We start from the raw sequence: 20,995 nt of genomic DNA, 5'->3' as shown, positions 1-20,995 counted from the left end.
ATGGTTTATTTCCTGCAACTGCATGTCCATCAATTTCAATGAAAAGCCCTGCAAACCCAAGCACCCCAACAGTCTCTGGGTTCACCTCTTAGAACACTAAGTCTAACTGCAGTTAGCGGTGATCTTAGGGTCTGGAAATCATGTGGCAGAAGAAGTCTGAAGGAACCCACTACATTCTCATCTGTTATTAACATAACTGTAGTGTGAGTTACCAGCTGGCTGCGTGGGGACTGGACAAATCTGATGGCCGACACAGGACTCGTCTGATGGGGGCAGGGGGTGGCCTCTGAGGAGCTTCTTACAGGAACATAGGCACAACCGGGACCAGATCTTCAGACTGTTAAGACCATCCTGAAATCTGGGTTTTTATGTGAAACCTCCCAAATTTTAGAGTTGGCGGGCGATTCATAAACTTTTCTAACACTATGAAGACCAAACCAAACAGTTCTGAGGGCCAGACTGCAACCTGTCAGGCACTTGACAGACACTTTACATCTATCTTCTCCCCATCCTCACCACAGCTTTCCCGAGTGGAACTGACATTCGCTGTTCCCTAAATGGGGTGAAATGACTTTCCCAGGGCAACCCCAAGGCTGGAGGGGTCCTGCCTGGAGACCCTGCTGACTCTTCCCTCTCTGTTCTGCAACTTGCATTTACTCAGCAAAAGAGAGTTTAAGAAAGCTGCAAAGAAATCTCTCCAGTGGTATCAACAGTATTAACGCTGTCAGGTCCACTCCAGCCCACGTGTTGTCACATCATGGACCACTAGGGGAGTCCTTTCTGTTCCCTCATCACTTCCAAGTTAAATCCTCTCATCAAACACTACTCCTGCCCTTTGGAGCATTTCAAAGACCTGAAATAGTAGCCTTGTTTGTAAGTTTTATCAACGTCCTGGCCCTCCTGTGGAGTCATAAAGCCCCGGCATGACAGGGGCTATTTAGGTTTCGTGTATTACCAGAACTAGCACAACGCCTGATCTAAAGAAAGGGTGCAATAAATACTTCTTGAACGAATTGAAGAAGGACAGGCCAGACAGGGGCCATGAAAAGACCTCATTCAATTCAGCTGAACTAATGCCATCACCAGTGAGGACAGAGGTTTCTGGAAACCTTTTCAGAGGTTCTGATTTCCCTTAAAAAGCACAGTGGCCTGGCCAAGACACTGCAAACCAGGAAAACCAGAAGGGCAGGGGCCTTGTATAACTGCACTCCAAGGAGTTCTGGCCCTTCACGCTCCAGGACCACACTCCACCCACTCGCTCAAATGTGACAACAGAGTTGACTGTCCAAGGGTAAGCCCGGCTGCATCACCTGTGCGCCGACTGCCTGAGAACACGGGTGCAGAGACAGGGCCTTTGTGTGAGCACTGCTCATCTCAGACACCCACAAGAGTCAATAGCAGATAAGATGCCTGCTCCGAACAGGTAAGACCTTGGATGACAGAGAACTGGGAGCAAGGGCCTTCCAAGCACAGACGTGGAGGGAAAGCACAGGGCACTCTGGGGACCAAGCAAGAGGCACCAAGACAGAGTGAGCAGGATGGGAGGGGGGAAGGGAGGCCAGACACAGGGCCAAGCAGGGAAAGCCTCGGGAGAAGTCATCGCCCCAGTGATTGGAGTTTCCCTTCAGCACAAACGTGACAAACCATAAACATGCCGTTCAGGCCATGTTGGTGATGGGAGTATTGGCTTCAGAATGCAGCTTTCTAGCATCTCCAGAGCCATGAGAGGACCTGTCCACAGTGCATTTTATCCACATAACTGCAGAAGGGCTTCAGGCTGGGGTGAGTTGTAACTGCTCACGAAGGACACACATTCTCCAATTTGTTACAGTCCCCACCGCTCCCTCCTGCCCTCTCACAGGGTCTGTGTCATTCAGATATTCCCTGCCCAGCTTCTGTAGATAGCATGGCCTCAGAAAAAGTATTCTCTCATTCTGCCCCAATAACCATGCCCCACAGATACACAGCCTGAAGCCCAGAACAGGACGATTCCAAGTTCAATAACACATGCACAGTCAAATCTACTCTTGGTACCCAACCCCAGATTCTTCTGGGTATGTCAAGACCAACGAGGTCCCCTGAATCCCAGACCAGCTTACATGTCATCAGTGCTGTAACGGGCAGGATGTTGGTCTCTGGTTTGAGAGAAACACACGTGAACAAAATGAACCACGTGTCTTATCAGGGTCTTGAGACAGTCCCCCCGCTAATGACTTACACAGCTTCTCTGAACATCCTGTTCGGGCTTAGCGTATGTCTCAGACAGATCGCCGTTCAGAATGACTTCAGCTAACGAGTTCACCAGGGGTGCATGATGTATAATTAGGAAGACCTGGCGAAGGAGGGGAAAAAAAAAAAAGGATTTGCATTAAAGCATGTAGACTTTCAACCTTATCCTTCCTTCACCTGAAATGAGGAGGCTGGGCTACTGCACAAGCCTTGTCTTAGCGGCAATCCCAGTGACGCAAAATCCAGAGAATGGGTCACATCTAGGAGAAACGAGTTGGACTTCTCTCCTCCTAGGGGCGGGCCCTCCTTTCAGACTGTTGCCTATTTGGCTGGCTGCTCGCTGGCAGAAAGAAATGCGTTAAAGCGCAACTGTCCCTCCTGGCCGCCTGAAGCCAAATCGGGCTGAAGTGAAGCAATGTGGGAAGGGAGCGCCAAACCCGCACCCTCTTTTCTCTCCGCAGGCATTTTGGTGTCAAATCCGATTAGCATAAGACTAGGAGGCCCTGGTCCAGCCCTTCAGTTACACGGATGAAGTGGCCAGCAGGCCTTGTTCCAGTCGGGGACTTGGCAAAGGGTCAGCCACGCAGAGATCCCACCCATGGAATGAGCTCTTCCCCTTGCGGTGGGTTTGAGCGCCCAAGAATTCCAGGGCGGCGCTGGGAGGTGTGGAAACTGGGGAGGAAAAGCTGCTCGGGCCAGAGACCGATGGAGTCATGCCAGGCGGCAAGCATCAGAAGGCACTGGGCTGTCGGGGGGTGGCCTGGCCACCCCACCCTGTTGCCTGACGTCCAAAGGAATGGCCTGAGGAGTCAGGGTACCCACACTGCCTTGGAGAGCCAGCTCAGACACACCTGCCGGTATATTTCAAGATGCAGTGGCAACACCGGCTTTGCAGGGCAGCATGGGCTGGACCCACCATCTGCACATCAGAGGGTGTGTGCGCACGTCTGTATTTGCTCATATATACATGCAACAGGGGTTCCAAATCTTGCCACTGTTTTACGATTTTTTGGATGTGAACCACTTTAAAAGTCTTAACTGAATTTGTTACAATAATGGTTTCGGTTTTATGTTTTGGCTGTTTGGCCTCGAGGCATCTGGGATCTTAGTTCCACGACCAGGGACTGAACCTGCACCATCTGCATTGGAAGGCGAAGTCTTAACCACTGGACCGCCAGGGAAGTCCCTCCTTGGCACTCTTGTCCGGTGATAAATCCTTGCTGTAGGGGGGCAGCCCTGGGCATTATAGGATATTTGGCAGCATCTCTGGCCTCGAACCACTAGATGCCAGCTGCACCCCCTCTCCCAGGCATGACAACCAGCAACGTCTTCAGACACTGCCAGCTGTCCCCAGGCGGGGGGTGAAATCGCTGCCAGTTGAGAACATCTCCAGAAGGAGCTGGGGAAACCCTGTGACTACGGTTGTCTCTGGAGAGAGAAATCAGGAGACTGAACAACAAAAAAAAGTAGAAAGACAACTTGGTTTTCACTTGTTTGAACTTTATCACTTAAAAAAATTATTTTAAAATATTGTTAAAAAAAAAGGAGAGGCAGAGACTAAAATACTAGCTGCCTCTGGGGAGTGGGACTGGGTACAGGTGGGGCAGCGGTAAGAGGGAACTTTTCCCTACATGTCATTTTGTACTATTTGAGGAGGGTGACTATATTGTCCAAAAAAATAAATACAATTCAGATGAAAGGCACAGTAGAATAAACAAACGTTGTACCCACCTAAGGGAAAAAAAAAAGCACCTCTGTTTTTAAAGCACTGAGGAGATACCAACTACCTCAGACTATAGAGCATGACAAAGCGGGTTAGCCCACGCTGGGGGCTGTGGCTGGCATTCAAACATGAGTGACCGTGATGATGACGAAGGAATTCAGTCCACAAACATCCAGTGAACACCTACTGGGGCCCACCTGGTGACGACCAGTGTGGACACGCGTGGTGCTCTTCTTGGCCGTGCCCTGCACAGAGGAAAGCGGGGAGAGGGGCAGCGAGTGCCTGGGAGATGGGTGGAAGCGTGTGCCTGCCGGAGTCAAAGGCTGGGCTGGTCTGCCCCAGTCACGCCCTTGTCCCCAGCGGTGGTTTAGTTTCAGCTGCACAACGTCTCCATCACACCAAATTAATGTCATCAATGCAAATTTTCTTGGTTTAGCAGAGATGCTTGAAAAATAATTCGGAAGGATACTCTGATGCAGAGTTTAAGGACCAGAATTCATGCCTGATTTGAGGTTTTCACACATTCGGGCCACGTGATGGTCAAGGTCCATGGAAACGCAGGGGTGCGAGAGCCCTTCGCTCGGGCTGAGAGACGCCAATGACAACGCTTTTTATGAGGCACTGACACACGTAATGAGCTGCCTGGGCGGCTGGGCCTTCCCTAGGAAAGCGGGAGGAAGGGGGTTCTCGGAGAAAAAGCGTGGCCTGACCTCGGTGATCCTCGGGGTGGGCCAGCAGCTGAAGGGTGCTGGGGGCGCTTGCCACGGGATTCCTGCGGTTCCGCATTTGGCCGGCTCGCCCCTGCCAGGCTCCCAGAATCCTCATCAGCGGAAGCAGGACGATTGGTAATGAGGTGGTGGAAACAGCTGCCGGGAGGGGCAGGGGACTGCAGGGAGCTCCATCACACAGAGGGGCATTCAGGCATCAGCATGCAGCTCCCAGCACACAGATCCCCCAGAACCAGAGTCCCAGAGTAATGTGAGCCAGCCACGTGCGGAGCCCGGGCGCTGGGAAGAGGCCGGGTTAGCATTTCTCTTCCCGGGCCAACAGGAGATGGCCCCACCTCAAACGCAAAATGGCCCAGGACCCAGCGAGGACATTCTCTCGGCAAAGCAAATGAATACCTGGGCCGCTGCAGAAGTGGGAACAGAGCTCTGGTCAAACGTCTAACTGCTTAGCAGTCTAATGAGATGGCCTGAGAGTCTGCACCACTTGTAATAAAAATATTTTTAAAGTTATGTAACTGGGTCGCCATGGAGTTTTTCCCTTCTTGTAAATATTACATAATTGTGAGAAGGAGACACACTTGTTGAAGACAGGGAGGCAGACAAGTTGGCTCAAGACACAAATTTGGGTACTGAGGCTGCTACGAGATACCTTCCAGAAGGTAATGTGGGCCCCGGGACCACGACAACGGCCTCATTAGTGGGAGTTGGTTAAACTGCGGTGGCTCTGTGAACACACGCTGGGTCCTGCAGCTTCGGGCCTCTTTCAAGATGGCTGTGAGCAGGGGCCACACAGGCCACATTTTAAAGGTATTTAGAACACTCCCTGGTTGTTTTGGAAAGCTCGGGCCCCACAGTAAAAACTAACGACATATCTGCCAGGCTTGACTTATTTCTCACTTCTTTTTAAATTTCCAAGTCTACCATGAAGGAGATACATAGCCCCTTGACTCAGGGTTGTTTCATTTCAAGATGGGGGACGCACACAGAGAAGATGGAGTGAGGTGGCCTGGGAAACTTCTGAAAGGCAGCAGGGCTTCGGGCCTGCCAGTGTGGTGGGGACGTGGGTGAAGGGTCAGACATACCTGGGAGAGAAGGTAGAGAGAAACCGGTAGGCTGATCTTCGGTCGCTCTCCTCCCTGGTGAAGGTTGGGGGAATGAGAGAAGTCTGGGTTACACATGTGAGTAGTACAGAATACACAAAGCCAGAGGCCATCTGTCTGAATGAGTGGCACCCAGCGGCCCAACTTCCTCCAAGACCCTAAGGCTCTTCTTTCCTGGTGGCAAAGTCGACCCTGCAAAATACATTCACACCTCATCCCATCTGATGGGCTTCCCAGGTGGTGCAGTGGTAAAGAACCTGCCTGCCAATGCAGGAGACATGGGATCAACCCCTGAGTCGGGAAGATCCCCTGGAGAAGGAAATGGCAACCCGCTCCAGTGTTCTTGCCTGGGAAATCCCACAGAGAGAGAAGCCTCGTGGGCTTTAATACACGAGGTCCCAAAGAGTTGGACATGACTGAGCGACTCAACAACAATCCTATCCAGTACTATTTGCAAGGCTGCTAACCTTCCACCTGAGAAACCTTTCACCATGAGTCATGGATTAGATGCTGGACCCAAGAGAAGAACCAGCTCCTTAAGTTACCAAGAATGTTAATTTCCCCCAGCTAGGGCACCAAGAACCTGGCAAGAGAGGCCCCAGAGGCCTGCTCTCAGGAAGTGGGATGGGGGCAGGGGGGGGCACCCTGATCTCAGAGAAGCCCCTCATCTATACTGGGCTCCAATGAGCCCCATCTCCTACCAAGCCTCTAAGGATCTTCAGGACCCTTGTTTTGCTCAGGGAGGTTGACTGCCTGGTCCAAGGTCATGAGGAAAGAGGCAAAAAAAACATTTTTTTTTTTAAGAGGCAAAATTTGAAACCAGGTCTGAAAACACCAGTTCCCCAGCTTTCTCTCCACCTCCAGAGCAGCATCAGGTGGCCCTCGTTAGGGCTGCAGTTTTCTTTGAGTCACCTGTTTGTAACAAGAAGCCCCGTGTTCTGTCTCCAAAAAGAAAGCTACACCCCGGTCTAGCTGGGACATGCGCAGAGGCTGAAATCCCTGCAATGTAACCAGCTGGCTTTGTTCCACCTCCTGCCAAAGCCTCCGCCCCTTCACTCTCAGAAGTACTGGCCAAAGGTCCCCTTTCCTCGAAGTGGCATTTTTCTTGGGGACGGGCACTGAGAACCACCAGCTCAGAATCACTTCGGGGGGCAGGGTCCCGGTGCCCTCCAGACTCCTGAGCCACAAACTCTGAGAGGAGGGAGAAGGCATATCTGAGAAAGTGCCCATGAATGGGCTCCAACCCTTCGAGGGCTCTGCCGCCTGTCACTGTGGACAGTCTCTGCCCCGGGATCTTTTCCTGGGTGTGCTCCATCCCCTTCCGGCCATTCAAGTTTTGCAGCTGGCTGGATCTTCTCCAAGTCAATTAGCTCTGGCAACTAGCCGAAAAAGTGAGCAGGGATGAGAGCACCTCAGAAGGACGCACAGAAACCAAAATCCTGAATTTGCAGAGGCTTCCTGTCTCCTTTGGATGTCAGTAATCTTTTCTCATTCATTTACTGTACACACACACACTCACACGCTCTGGCCGTCTGCCTCTCTCCTTCCCTCCCTCCCACCCTCTCCCTCACCCCTCTCTCAGGAAAGAAGGGAAGGAAAGGACTGTCCCTCAGGCTCCAGCCGCAGTCCCTGCAGAGCCCCGTCCCTGTGGGGTGGCTGCTCCCCCTGCCTGCAGACGTCCCCGGCCGGGCTCACCTTGTCCTGGTTCTCCAGTGAGTACACGTAGAGCGGCAGGAAGAGCCTGTTGAGCAGGTGGTCCGTGAGCACGTCGTTGAGGAACTCGCAGTTGATGATGAGGATGTCATTGAGATAGTGCAGGTGGTCCAGGTGCTCAGCCACCAAGTCGCTGAGCTTCCCCCGATTCCGGTGCCTGCCGGGAGAGAGGCCCACCTCAGCCCCAACGCCCAGGCTCAGAGCTGAGAACCGATGGCCTGTGACGTAGGTTGCTGGGGGCGCTTCACTCACAAACAAATATCTGAGCCAGTCTCGAGAGACACCTATCCTGGCCCTACCAGTGGATTACAGGAAGGAAAAACAGACAGGTCCACTGCATTCGATTTTAGGGGACTCAAGGGATCCCCCACATTCCGGGGGCCTCAGTACAATGGACTCCACATCATCACCATGCTAAAGCTTAAGCTCCAATACTTTGGCCACCTTTTGCATAGAACCAACTCATTAGAAAAGACTCTGATGCTGGGAAAGATTGAGGGCAGAAGGAAAAGGGGACGACAGGGGATGAGATGGTTGGACGGCATCACCAACTTGATGGATATGAGTTTGGGCAAGCTCTGGGAGATGGTGAAGGACAGGGGAGCCCAGTGTGCTGCAGTCCACGGGGCTGCAAAGAGCCGGACACGACTGAGTGACTAAACAGCAACAACAACAATGGGATGCCTCCCACTTTCTGGGGGCCTTGGAACAGTGGACTCCATCATCGTCACCATAGTCCCCAACAAAATGGGCAAACACAGGAAGACCCAGGGAAGCTTTTAGCCAGGCACTTCAAACACGAGCAGCCACCAGTCCAAGTGGCAAGATCCCTGGTTCTTGAGATAAGCAGCATTAATGGAACAATAAATCCTCACTAGTTGAATGCTCCTAAGGAGTTCTGAGGAAACAGGCAGGCCTCAGCAGCCTCAGACAACCCCAGTCCTGACCGTGTGAGAGGCGCCACGTGGGGACGTGACACCCCAGGTCCCAGGAGGCCCCTGCCTGCTTCCAGTGCAGACACAGGCACTGGGGCTGTCCAGGCCCTATGAGTGGATCAGCCTCATGCTCAACAGGGATAAAGATCTGAAATAGCCAATGGGGCCTGTTCCCCTCCCCCAGAGAGGTTATCTGCTGCAAAAAGCACTCTAGATCCAAGACCTTTTGTTTCTACTGTGATTATTACTCAATAGATGGTCACTGGAAGGGACACACAGCTAAAGAAGAAAATAAGAGCAAAAAGAAATCAAAGTCTCCTACAGTCCTACCACTAACAGATAAACAGTATGTTATTTCCATATGGAGGTGATGGAATTCAAGTTGAGCTATTTCAAATCCTAAAAGATGATGCTGTGAAAGTGCTGCACTCAATATGCCAGCAAATTTGGTAAACTCAGAAGTGGCCATAGGACTGGAAGAGGTCAGTTTTCATTTCAATCCCAAAGAAAGGCAATGCCAAACAATGCTCAAACCACCTCACAATTGCACTCATCTCACACACTAGTAAAGTAATGCTCAAAATTCTTCAAGCCAGGCTTCAACAGTATGTGAACTGTGAACTTCCAGATGTTCAAGCTGGATTTAGAAAAGGCAGAGGAACCAGGGATCATATTGCCAACATCCATAGGATCATCGAGAAAGCAAGAGAGTTCCAGAAAAACATCTACTTCTGCTTTATTGACTATGCCAAAGCCTTTGACTGCGTTGATCACAACAAACTATGGAAAATTCTTGAACAGATGAGAATACCAGACCACCTAACCTGCCTCTTGAGAAATCTGTATGCAGGCCAGGAAGCAACAGTTAGAACTGGATATGGAACAACAGACTGGTTCCAAATAGGAAAAGGAGTACATCAAGGCTATATATTGTCACCCTGCTTATTTAACTTATATGGAGAGTATATCATAAGAAACACTGGGCTGGAAGAAGCACAAGCTGGAATCAAGATTGCTGGGAGAAATATCAATAACCTCAGATAGGCAGATGACACCACCCTTATGGAAGAAAGTGAAGAAGAACTAAAGAGCCTCTTAATGAAAGTGAAAGAGGAGAGTGAAAAAGTTGGCTTAAAGCTCAACATTCAGAAAACTAAGATCATGGCATGACAACTAGATGGGGAAACAGCGGAAAGCATGTCAGATTTTATTTTTTTGGGCTCTAAAATCACTGCAGATGGTGACTGCAGCCATGAAATTAAAAGACACTCCTTGGAAGAAAAGTTATGACCAACCTAGATAGCATATTGAAAAGCTGAAAACCTTTGCCAACAAAGGTCCGTCTAGTCAAGGCTATGGTTTTTTCCAGTGGTCATGTATGGATGTGAGAGTTGGACTATAAAAAGAGTTGAGTGCTGAAGAATTGGTACTTTTGAACTGTGGTGTTGGAGAAGATTCTTGAGTGTCCCTCGGACTGCAAGGAGATCCAATCAGTCCATCCTAAAGGAAATCAGTTCTAAATATTCATTGCAAGGACTGATGCTGAAGCTGAAACTCCAATACTTTGGCCACCTGATGCGAAGAACTGACTCATTTGAAAAGACCCTGATGCTGGGAAAGACTGAGGGTAGGAGGAGAAGGGGACGACAGAGGATGAGATGGTTGGATGGCATCACCGACTTCATGGGCATGAATTTGAACAGACTCTGGGAGATAGTGAAGGACAGGGAAGCCTGGCGTGCTGCAATCCATGGGGTCACAAAGAGTCAGACATGACTGAGCGACTGAACACATGGATTTAAAAATCCAATAGAACTGATGAAGAGACAATAAAACACAGCAGCTCCTGGCCCCGCCTCCCCCAGCCCTGCCCACTCTCCAGAGGAAGCAGTTTCAAACCTTTTAGGGATTTCTGTGGATAGTTCCTCCCTCTATTTTGCGATCTGCAAGGACCTCTATTTTGTGATCGAGCCATTTTAGACAGTACACAAGGACCTCCCTTGATAACAGAATTCTGTGTTCCCTCCACCCCTCCCCACCCAGCAGTCATCAGCAACTGGTGTTGACATTATAACCAGTCACTGCAGAGTCACGTGGAGGACCAGGAGTTCACTTTCTTCCTTGAATAACTTTCGGTTCTTTCTGGAGCTGTGTCTCATCAGGTCTCATATCCATGACTATTCATATCTATATTCCTTTTTTTTTTTTCAATCGCTCAGTCCTGTTTGACTCTCTGTGACCCTGGCAAGGACTATAACCCACCACGCTTCTCTGTCCATGGGATTTCCCAGGCAAGAATACCATAGTGCGTTGCCTATGCCAAGGGATCTTCCCAACCCAGGGATCAAACCCAAGTCTCTTGAATCTCCTGCATTGGCAGGTGAATTATTTACCACTGAGCCACCTGTGAAGCCTTATCCATATCTATATGGGTCCTCATTCTCCCAACTGATCTGTGATCCACAGAACCTTACTTCTTTGCCAATGTGGAAGCTAATATTTTCTCTCTCTCTAGCCCTCTGCAGCTCCAAGAGACCTTCCTGAGTCCCTTTATCGTCCTGACCCCATCTAGGTGTACTTCTCACCAGATCCGTGCAGAGCTGTCACTCTGGGGCAGTGGTTCTCAACTGATACAATTTTTCCTTAAAGGAGACCTCTGTCTGGAGACAGTTTTTGTCTTCACAATTGGAAAAGGGCACTACTGGCGTCTAGTGGGTGGAGGCCAGGGGTGCTGCTAAACATCCTATGACACATGGGATGCCCCACCATGAAGCATTATCTAGCTGAAGAGAGGCACAGTGCAGAGTTTGAGAAATCTTGTTCTGAGACGTCTATTTATCATCTTAATTTTTTCTTGAACAGATTTACTGATATAGAATTCACATACCAAAATCGTTACCCAAAGTACACAATTTAATGGCTCAGATGGCAAAGAATCTGCCTGCAATGCAGGAGACCTGGGCTTGATCCCTGGGTCTGGAAGACCCCCTGGAGCAGGAAATGGCAACCCACTCCAGTATTCTTGCCTGGAGAATTCCATGGACAGAGGAGACTGGTGAGCTACAGTCCATGGGGTCTCAAAGAGTCAGACACGACTGAGTGACTAACACATATGCACAGTTTTCCAACCATTATCACAATCAACCTTAGGATATTTTTATCCCCTCACCTCAAAAAAGCCCAGGCAGTCATTTTCCATTTCCGCACCTCACCCCACACACCCCTCCTCCAACCCTAGGAAACCACTAATCTATTGCTTCTGTGGATTTGCCTATTCTGGGCACTTCATATAAGTAGAATCATATAATGTGTGGCCCCTTGCAACCTTTCACTGAGCATAATGCTTTCAAGGTTCACCCAGGGTGTCGCATGAGGGTCGGTACTTCGGTCCTTTTTATTGCTGAATACTATTCCACTGCAAGCTGTGTCTCATCCATCCTGAGATGGATACCACACGGTGTTTATCCAATCACCAGTGGAAGGTCATCTTCATTTTTTCACCAGCTGCCCAGCACCCTACGGGTGCACTCGATTCATTTACCCTGTTCCTCTCTCAGCGGTACTCAGAGGTATCTCAGCGGTTTCCAACTTTCTATTGCTAAGAATAGTGGAAAGCTGGGTGGAACCTTTCAGAGTATGGAAGTCCATATTCTGCCTACGCACAGGCTGGGGCGGGGGGTGGTGGTTAGTTTTGTTCCAGTGTTGGGCTTTTTTCTCAATGAGAACAGAATTCTCCCCAAAGCATTCTGTCCACCTAACAGGCACCCTGGGGTAGTCACTTACTCTTCATCTGTTTGTACACAGTTATCAAGCTCGATCACGTGGCTCCCAATGAACCAGACCAAATTGGAGAAGTAAGGGACGGCGGTTTTGTCTCTGATATAGTGTAGCATGGCCTGGTTATCCACTGAGAAGATTCACAAAAGAAGAGAAAAAAAGAAAGTCAAGCTACCAAAAATAACTTGGGGGGAGATTAAAAAAAAGAAAATGCAATGAAAAAGCCCTCTACTACAATCTGACTCTTTTCTGTCTTGCCTGGAAATACTTTAAAACAGTTGCCTTATTCAGAAAACTATGAAGGTAGTTATATTATTTTTGTAATTAATAAAATCAATGAATCAGGGTTAAACATTGATAGTGCATGAGGAAACCTACTTAGCAGCAGTGCATTTAGCTAGACTACAATGAAAACTACACCATTCTCAAGCAAGTTTCTCGTATTTGCATGTAAGGGTAAGTCAAGAAAGCAGAAAACCAGAAGTTATTAACTTACATGACACTGGAATAAGGAACACGGGAATCGTCATTGAAGGAAAGGCAAAAAACAGACAAGAGTTAACAGGGTGAGGAGCTGGGAGGGTGAGACAGTTGCTCAGAGGGGCAGAGGGCTAGGGCGGGAGGCATCTAAATAGAAAGACACAGGTTAGAAGAGACCAGAGAGCAGCAGGCGGCAGGGCTGGGGCTCAGACAGAGCCAGGGTCCAGAGGCCAGTGGGCTGGCCGCCAACCAGTGAGCAGAGCCAGCAGGCCCAGGGGTGAACGGGGCTGTGAGGGCCGTGGCCCCACAGCAGCAATTCTCACTGCCGGTTCACTGCCGCCTTGCACGGCCGTGCACCCACAGCAGCCACGTCTTCTGCTTCAAGTCAGAAATCCAGGCTGTGACTCCAGCTCTCTCAAGTTTTAAATATCAATGACTATGTATTTTTTCAAAAAATATCTAAACCAATGAAAACCTGTCTGTGAGCTGGATTTGGCCCCCAGGTTATGATCCCCAGATGGTCCCCCGCTCTGAGTTCTTAGAAGGCTCTCCAGTCTAAGGTCATCCCAGAACCAGGCTGGAGTGAGTCCCCGAGCAGCACCTAAACCCCCCTCCCAATTAGGGGTCATCTCCAGTAATAACGTCTTAACTTGGGAAGGCAAAGCATCTGGTCCCTAAGAAAAGAGGGTCCCCGCTCCAGGGTGTGACTACACAGAAAATAACCCGGGCGTCGTTAGGCAGAGAGGCCAGCACAACCCCAGGCCAGGAGACTCGTGTCCAGCCAGCCTTTGAGCCCCTGGGGGCGAGAAGCCACAGAAGGGCTTTCTCCTGGGGGCAGTGATTTGGGCGTTCAGTACTTTCTGAGAGAAAGGAGGAATTTGTTGTTGGGTTTTGTGGCAGGCTGAGAATACAACATTGCCCCCTGCTGTTTGCAACAAGAAATGTGCTTGTACATTACAGATAACGGACCTCCTGGCTGTACTGAAGTGTATTTTACAGGTCAAGGGGCAAATTCAAAGTTTGTGTTTCAAAGACAGCTATGTCTAACTGACACGTGTGCCTCTCTCAGGCCATCACGCCTTCCGTGTGTCAGCACTGTGGGAGACGTTCCCATGCAGAACTAAGTGCTTGGACAAGGCAGAGGCACAGGGATTTATGTAACGGGGTGGCTAAATGGCCCACGGCAGCAGCCTTTCATGAGACAGGTGACCCCAGCCATAACACATGAACTCCCTGTTACCACCACAGAACTTTATAGACTCATGAGAGCAAGTACCTGCTGTCAAGCTAGAAACCCGACAAGGTGCAAGCTCACAGGGGAACTTACCTTTGTAGACATTTAAAGTTATGGTTCTTACAGCAATTCTGACCATGCTCTCAGGGTGGTTGAAAAATTTGATGGCTTCTGTATACAGGGCGAAGTCATTAGTGTGCTAAAAGACAAGAAGTACCCAAAATGAGTTACACACCCATAAAACATGCCTGCCCCTGCCCCGGGGTTCTGAACCCTATCAGTGAAAGTCGCTCAGTTGTGTCCGGCTCTTTATGATCCCATGGACTATACAGTCCATGGAGCTCTCCTGGCCAGAATACTGGAGTAGGTAGCCTTTTGCGTCTCCAGGGGATCTTCAAAACCCAGGAATCGAACCCAGGTTCTCCCGCATTGCAGGCAGATTCTTTACCAGCTGAGCCACTAGGGAAGCCCAAGAATACTGGAGTGGGTAGCCTATTCTTTCTCCAGTGGATCTTCCCGAGCCAGGAATCAAACCGGGGTCACCTGCTTTACAGGCAGATACTTTACCAGCTAAGCCACCAAGGAATCCTACCAGAGAGTTCATAAAAGACACACACACACTCACACACACACCACACACACACACAGAGCGCCCATGTGAACCTGAAGCCGGTGGTTCACTCCCTGTGGGGAGTGTGTGGAGGGGTGGGACGGTGAGACCACAGAAGAAACAGAAGTGGGTCCAGACAACGCCAGGCCCAGGTTCAGGATCTGTTCCTCCAGCCCTAGCTGTGTGATGAAGTGTCTCTAAGCCTCCATTTCTACATCTGTAAAGTGAGGATAATAATTCCCACTTCATGGTTGCTAAGATTAAATGAGATTATTTCAGGTACAGTGCGTACCCTGGTGCCTGATACCTAAGGAGCACTCGGTGATAATTCAGATGTAGTTATTAGATGCTGCTTCAACTAATAAAAGGCAAATTCAAAGTCTGACTACATTTAGACCCTCTTTTGCTGCTACTGCTGCTAAGTCGCTTCAGTCGTGTCCAACTCTGTGTGACCCCATAGATGGCAGCCCACCAGACTCCTCTGTCCCTGGGATACCCTAGGCAAGAATACTGGAGTGGGTTGCCATTTCCTTCTCCAAGACCCTCTTTTAGCTAATATATATCTCTATTTGGAAACACTGAAAGTGTAAACATTACTGTGGAAGAGAAGGATCTCGGGAATCTTCTGCCATTAAAAAGGGGTTATCGAACAGATCAAAACCAGAGAACAGATCAAAACCATTCAGAACCAGAGAAGTGGAGCCTTAATTAAGAAAAAGGCGCACAGGATCCGGGCTGGAGCATGAAATGACGTGCTCTGCTAGAAAAAGGCGCACAGGATCCGGGCTGGAGCATGAAATGATGTGCTCTGCTGCCCTCTTCTGGGCAGCGTTTCGCATGGCACCCAATCAGACTGGAGGGCACCCCCAGGCAGGGAAAACGGAACCAGCGACCTTCAGTGAGGTGACACCTAATAAGGGCAACGTGATTCTGAGCGCTAGACACAGGTGTGCACCTAACAGGTGACAGCTACTGCACCAGCCCATAGAAACGGACACCAAGTCCACCTCAAAGATCAGGCTCCTATGACTCCTCTGGGATCAGCTGGATATTCTTCCAGAAGCATCACTACGGCCCCAGAATCCCTGCACCCTGCCCTCCCCGTCCCCCCACCCCCACCAGCAGGTACACAGAAGCCCAGCTGCACCCGAGCTGGGGAAGAACCTGCCCCCTCTCTGGTCTAAACTTCACAGGTGGGTTTCCTTCTGCCCAAGATAGCCTCTGGGAGAATGCAAACAGCACCCCTCCGGTCTCTGGACACATTCAGTGAGCACCTGCTGTGTTCCAGGCACTGGGCCACACAATGTTAATCTTCTAAACCATCCCACACCTTGTGGCTGGCAGCTAGTATTCCTTCCTTTTGTAAAAGGGAAGAGCGGCCTTCCCTTGTAAAAGAAATGGACCGTGTGGATGTTGAGTTTTAACGAAAGTGTTTTCAGGAACAATATGTGAGCAAGAGGCCAGTTTTTGCTCACTACAAATCTAGACCAAAAAAAGAGCAAAGTGCAGGAGGCTGTTGTCACATCCTACGAACACAGCTGGGTGGATTTTGCCAGAGGAAATGTCTGGGACCGTGGTCTGACTTCAAGTACAGGCTGTGCAGCATATGTGACCACCAGTCAGAGGACACTTGCCGGACAAACAGCACATGGCTGTGAGGCAGCTGGCCTCCTTCCACACTGAGTCAGGGCTGGCCTGGGCAGCCTAAAGAAGACAATGGAAGAGACGGTGTGTGGCTTCTGAGGCCCCGTCAGGAAAGGCATTACAGCTTGCCTTGATGTCTTGGAGTCATTTACTCTATGGGAAGCCAACTGCCACACCAGGAGGACACCCAAGCAACTCCCTGGAGGGGACGATGTAACCGAGGCCTCCCAGCAACAGCCAGCACTGAATGGTCAGCCATGTGGACGAGCCACCCTGGAAGCAGATCCCCCTAATCCAGCCTTCGGATGACTGCAGCCTTGTGAGAGACTGAGCCAGAACTGTCCTGCCAGGCCATTCCCCAACACCAGACACACTGTGAGGGAAATGTGACAGAATTCTGACCAGCAAGACGGGAAAGGAAGTCTGCTGGGAGGCTTCTGGGAAAGAAGTTTTGGGGAAAGTTAGAAAGGGGCACAAGAAAGGATGTGATGTCACCAGGCTTTTCAGCAGTGGCAAGTGAGTATGTGGTGTCTGGAGCTTCTGCAGCCATCCTGAGACCATGAAGGCTTTGAGCCTAAAGACAGATGCCAGCTCAGCAGAGCAGGACAATGGAAAAGCCTGGGTTGCTCACGAAGTGGTCGAGCCACAGGATGAGCCAGTCCCAGGAGAGCCAGCATCTGCACTTTTTGGAATGTGAGATTTATTGACCTGATCGCTCAAGCTCCTCTTAATTGTAAGAACAATGGCAACTCATTTATTAAAATTGTTAGTAATTTTCCCAAAGAATACCAGAGTAAGGAATGACAAGGGCTACAGTTCTAGGGAGTCGGGTACATACTAGTTGCTTTGAAGACATCATCTCATTTAATTCAACCCCTGGAAAACCCTTCAAGGTAGAAACTATCATCACCATTTCTCAGATGAAGAAATTGAGGCTCAGAGGACTAAGACTCCTTTAAGGTCACATAGCAGGGAAGTGGCAAAGCTGGGTAAGACTGGAGTCATCACTGTTTTGCCAACAGAGAAGCACAATCCCAAGTTAATTTCTGGGCACTTCTCTCTACCAAGAGTATCATGCTCTCAGGTAGCACAAATTGAATTTTACATTAAAAACAGAAAAAAAAAAAAACAAAAACCATGCCAAGGTCAAACTGTTGCTATGAAATAGTGAATCAGGAAATGGTGAAGGCATACATGCTTTGTAAACAGACACAAGGTCACCCGAACCAAAGGCGCTGCTTGAACTGGCTAGCTTCCAACCAAACATGCCTCTGTGCGGCTACTTACCTCATTGTAAAAGAAATGGACCGTGTGGTTGTTGAGTTTTAATGAAAGCGTTTTCAGGAACGATATATAATATGCCATAATCTCCTCATCAGAAAAATCGAATTTGTGGACAATGATAGAATTTACATAGTTATTAGAGAGCAAATAATCTAGAAGGAGAAAAAAAAAGAAAAGAAAAAAAAAACAGATTAATTAATTCATGCTGGAGGAAAGACAAGCAGAGAAAGTCCAGGAACACGCAGATGACCATGTGAAGGGACTTGAACCAGTCAGGCTGACAGGCAGCAGCTTAACCTTTAACCAGCACAGAACTCAGCTACCATGCGTGGTCACTACAAAGTTCAAGAGCGAGGCCCCAGAAAGCCCAGGACACGGCTGCCTCCCACACCAGACAGAAGAATCCTTGGGCATTTTCCTCTGTTGCTAGCAAAGTTCAGTGAGAGAGCTGGTGGTGGGGCAGACCAGGTGGTATGTGGGCAGTTTCACAAACCACCCACAGACGAGGGTCAGCTGCACCATGTCTTATGAAAGATGGCCCCATTTCGCCATCAAAAGTCACACTGTCACCCTTGAGTGCCACAGAGGGCTCCGCATGGCTTTTTCCTTCCTATAGAGGCAACACAATTTATAGAGACCCCTGGAGGCTGAACCTCCACAACCAGGCCAGCACCAGGCGTACTGCTTTGCATCATTGTTCACCACTAGGGCGAACCTGCAGAGTAGGCCTGTTTGCCCTGTTTTGCAGGTGAGTAAAAACACTAAGGTTAATTAATCTGCCGGAGGACGGAGAGACAGTAAGTGAGGAATGGAATCCAAACTTCAGTTCACTGTCCTGTGTTAATACCATGCCCTCATGGGGGCCAGGGGCTTCCCTGGTAGCTCAGCTGGTAAAGAATCCACCTGCAATGCAGGAGACCCCGGTTTGATTCCTGGTTCAGGAAGACCTGCTAGAAAAGGGATAGGCTACCCACTCCAGTATTCTTGGGCTTCCCTGGTGGCTCAGCTGGTAAAGAATCTGCCTGCAACATGGGAAATCTGGGTTCGATCCCTGGGTTGGAAGGATCCCCTGGAGAAGCAAAAGGCTACCCACTCCAGTATTCTGGCCTGGAGAATTCCATGGACTGTATAGTCCATGGGGTTGCAAAGGGTCGGACACGACTGAGTGACTTTCATGTCACAAGGGGGCCAAGGAGGAAAACTGGATAATGAAGCCCTGGGGGCACTGGGTCCCCAAGGGAGCGGCCATCCTGCTAAGCTCCCAGGCCCTGCTGGGAGAGAGCTTCCCGGGGTGAGGGCTTCCAGCTGTGCAAAGGAAGCTAGAAAATGCAGATCTTAATGCTGTTACCTTTGAAGCTGAAATGTCAGCCACTAGATCCACTAGTTTTGGAAGCTGTGCTTGCCAGCGAAAACAGTCTACAGAACCCCTGCCACTCATGGGCCTGCAGTCTCGGCCCTGGGCCAGACAAGCTGTCCTCTGAGTCCTCACCAGACAGCCTGCAAAGCTAGCGCTGCCATGCCCACCAGCTGCCCTTCCATTCTGGCTGCCTCCCCACAGACGGGTCAAGGCCGGACACGACCCACAGCAGCATACGGGCAGACCCACACCAGCATACGGGCAGACTCAGCGAGGCAGGAGAGCGGGGTGGCACCTCTCTACCTCTGGTTGTGGGACCAGCAACACAGCCTCCCCAGAGCTTATCAAGACTTGCGGAGTCTTGGGCCCCAGCCCTGACCACCTACTCGGATCTCTGGGTGGGCCCAGTGCTCTGTGTGTTAAGAAGGCCTGCTGGGCTTCCCCGTCATGCTCACATCTCAGAGGCACTGGCTTCAAAGGTAAACTTGGACCCACACTGCCTCCGTGGCTTCCCAGCTGGCTGACCTTGAGCAGGACACTTGCGCTCTTCACTCCCCAGCTTTCCCATCTGAAAGCAGGAATTAACGAGACCTTCCTCACGAGGAAGCAAGTAAAACAGGAAAAGCTCTGAGGACCCTGAGGCGCACAGAGGAGCCCTCTGCGCAGGAGCTGCCACGTTTCACCTCTGCACTCTGACTCGGAGACTCCTAACCTCCACCCCCAGTCCACCAGTCGCCACAACTGCTGTTCTCGGGGGAAAACAGAAAGAAAAAACAAAGCTGTCTGATGCCAAAGAGGTACCTAACTTAGGCCAATCAGAGAGTTACTGAAAAGGTTGGAACTACCAAACACAAGAAGAGTCATTCGGGAGCACGGGACGAGAGAGGGGCCGCAGCAAGGCACACTGCCGGGGTCGCCTCAGAACGGTCTCCGAGGCGCTGCAGGTAGGACATCAAGTCTGTAGTTTTCAAAATCTCAATTATAACAATTCTTGAGGTAAATCTTATGGCTCACTCTAGGAGAAAAGGCAGTGGGGTCCTAAGAATTTTAACACATTTAAAAATGAGGAAAATTCCATGGACAGATAAGTCTGGCCGTGCTACAGTCCATAGCGTCACAGAGTCGGACATGATTGAAGCACAAAAATGAGGTTATACACAATCATACAGAATATGCGTACTAAGTCTCTTCAGTCGTGTCCAGCTCTTTGCGACCCTATGGACTGTAACCGGCCAAGTTCTTCTGTCCGTGGGATTCTCCAGGCAAGAACATGGGAGTGGGTTGCCATGCCCGCTCCAGGGGATCTTCCCGAGCCAGGGATCGAAACCCTATCTCCTGCGCCTCCTGCACCGACAGGCAGATTCTTGACCACTGGTGCCACCCGGGAAGCCCGACATCCACAGGTGCAGCAAAAGCCGTCCTAAGAAGGGAGTTTAAAGCGATACGAGTCAGTCAGAGTCACAGTCACTCAGCCCTGTCCGGCTCTTTGCGACCCCATGGACTCCTCCACGCCAGAACAGTGGAGTGGGTAGCCGTTCCCTGCTCTAGGGGATCTTCCCAACCCAGGGATCGAACCCAGGTCTCCTGCACTGCAGGCGGATTCTTTACCAGCTGAGCAACCAGGGAAGCCCATATGGGCCTTCCTCAAAAATAGAAAATCTCAAGAAAAACAACCTAAGCTACCACCTGAAAGAAACAGAAAAAGAAGAACAAACAAAACCTAAAGTCAGCAGAAGGAAAGAAATAGCGAAAATCAGCGAGGAAATAAAATTAAGAAAACAAGTTTAAAAATCAATAAAAGCAAGAGCTAGCATTTTGAAAGGATAAACAAAATCAACAAACCTCTGGCCAGGCTCCCCACGGAGAAAAGACACAGAACCCAAATAAACAAAATAAGAAATGAAAAAACAAACAAACAAACAACTGATAGTGCAGAAACACAAAAAGAAAAAAAATCACAAGAGTATACTCTAAAGGGTCAGATACCAACAAAATGGACAACCTAGAAGAAACACACAGCCCTCCACAACTGAATCAAAAAGAAATAGATAATTTGAACAGACTCATTACTAGAAGGGAAATAGAATCTATAATTCAAAAAAAGAAAAAACTCCCTTCAAACAAAAGTCCAGGACCAGAACCAGATGGCTTCACTGGGGAATTCTACCAAACATAAAAAGA

At 49.7% G+C, this 20,995-nt stretch overlaps 1 protein-coding gene across 16 annotated transcripts in view; it reads right to left on the bottom strand.

Moving 5' to 3' along the window:
- CLEC16A (C-type lectin domain containing 16A) overlaps window positions 1–20,995 on the bottom strand; it is a 235,284-nt gene that overhangs the window by 188,202 nt on the left and 26,087 nt on the right. For all 16 annotated transcript variants that reach the window (XM_069569950.1, XM_069569948.1, XM_069569951.1 and 13 more), the window contains 6 exons: window positions 17,461–17,609; window positions 14,013–14,118; window positions 12,212–12,335; window positions 7,476–7,650; window positions 5,763–5,816; window positions 2,219–2,332 (listed from right to left, as the gene is read on the bottom strand). In XM_069569950.1, coding sequence (XP_069426051.1) covers window positions 2,219–2,332; window positions 5,763–5,816; window positions 7,476–7,650; window positions 12,212–12,335; window positions 14,013–14,118; window positions 17,461–17,609 — 722 coding nt within the window. The remainder of the gene's footprint in view (window positions 1–2,218; window positions 2,333–5,762; window positions 5,817–7,475; window positions 7,651–12,211; window positions 12,336–14,012; window positions 14,119–17,460; window positions 17,610–20,995) is intronic.

This window comes from Ovis canadensis, chromosome 24, assembly GCF_042477335.2.
Source record: "Ovis canadensis isolate MfBH-ARS-UI-01 breed Bighorn chromosome 24, ARS-UI_OviCan_v2, whole genome shotgun sequence".
NCBI classification, from domain to species: Eukaryota; Metazoa; Chordata; class Mammalia; order Artiodactyla; family Bovidae; genus Ovis; species Ovis canadensis.
The sequence above is the reverse complement of the archived record's forward strand: the minus strand, read 5'-3'. Positions and strand labels throughout refer to the sequence as shown.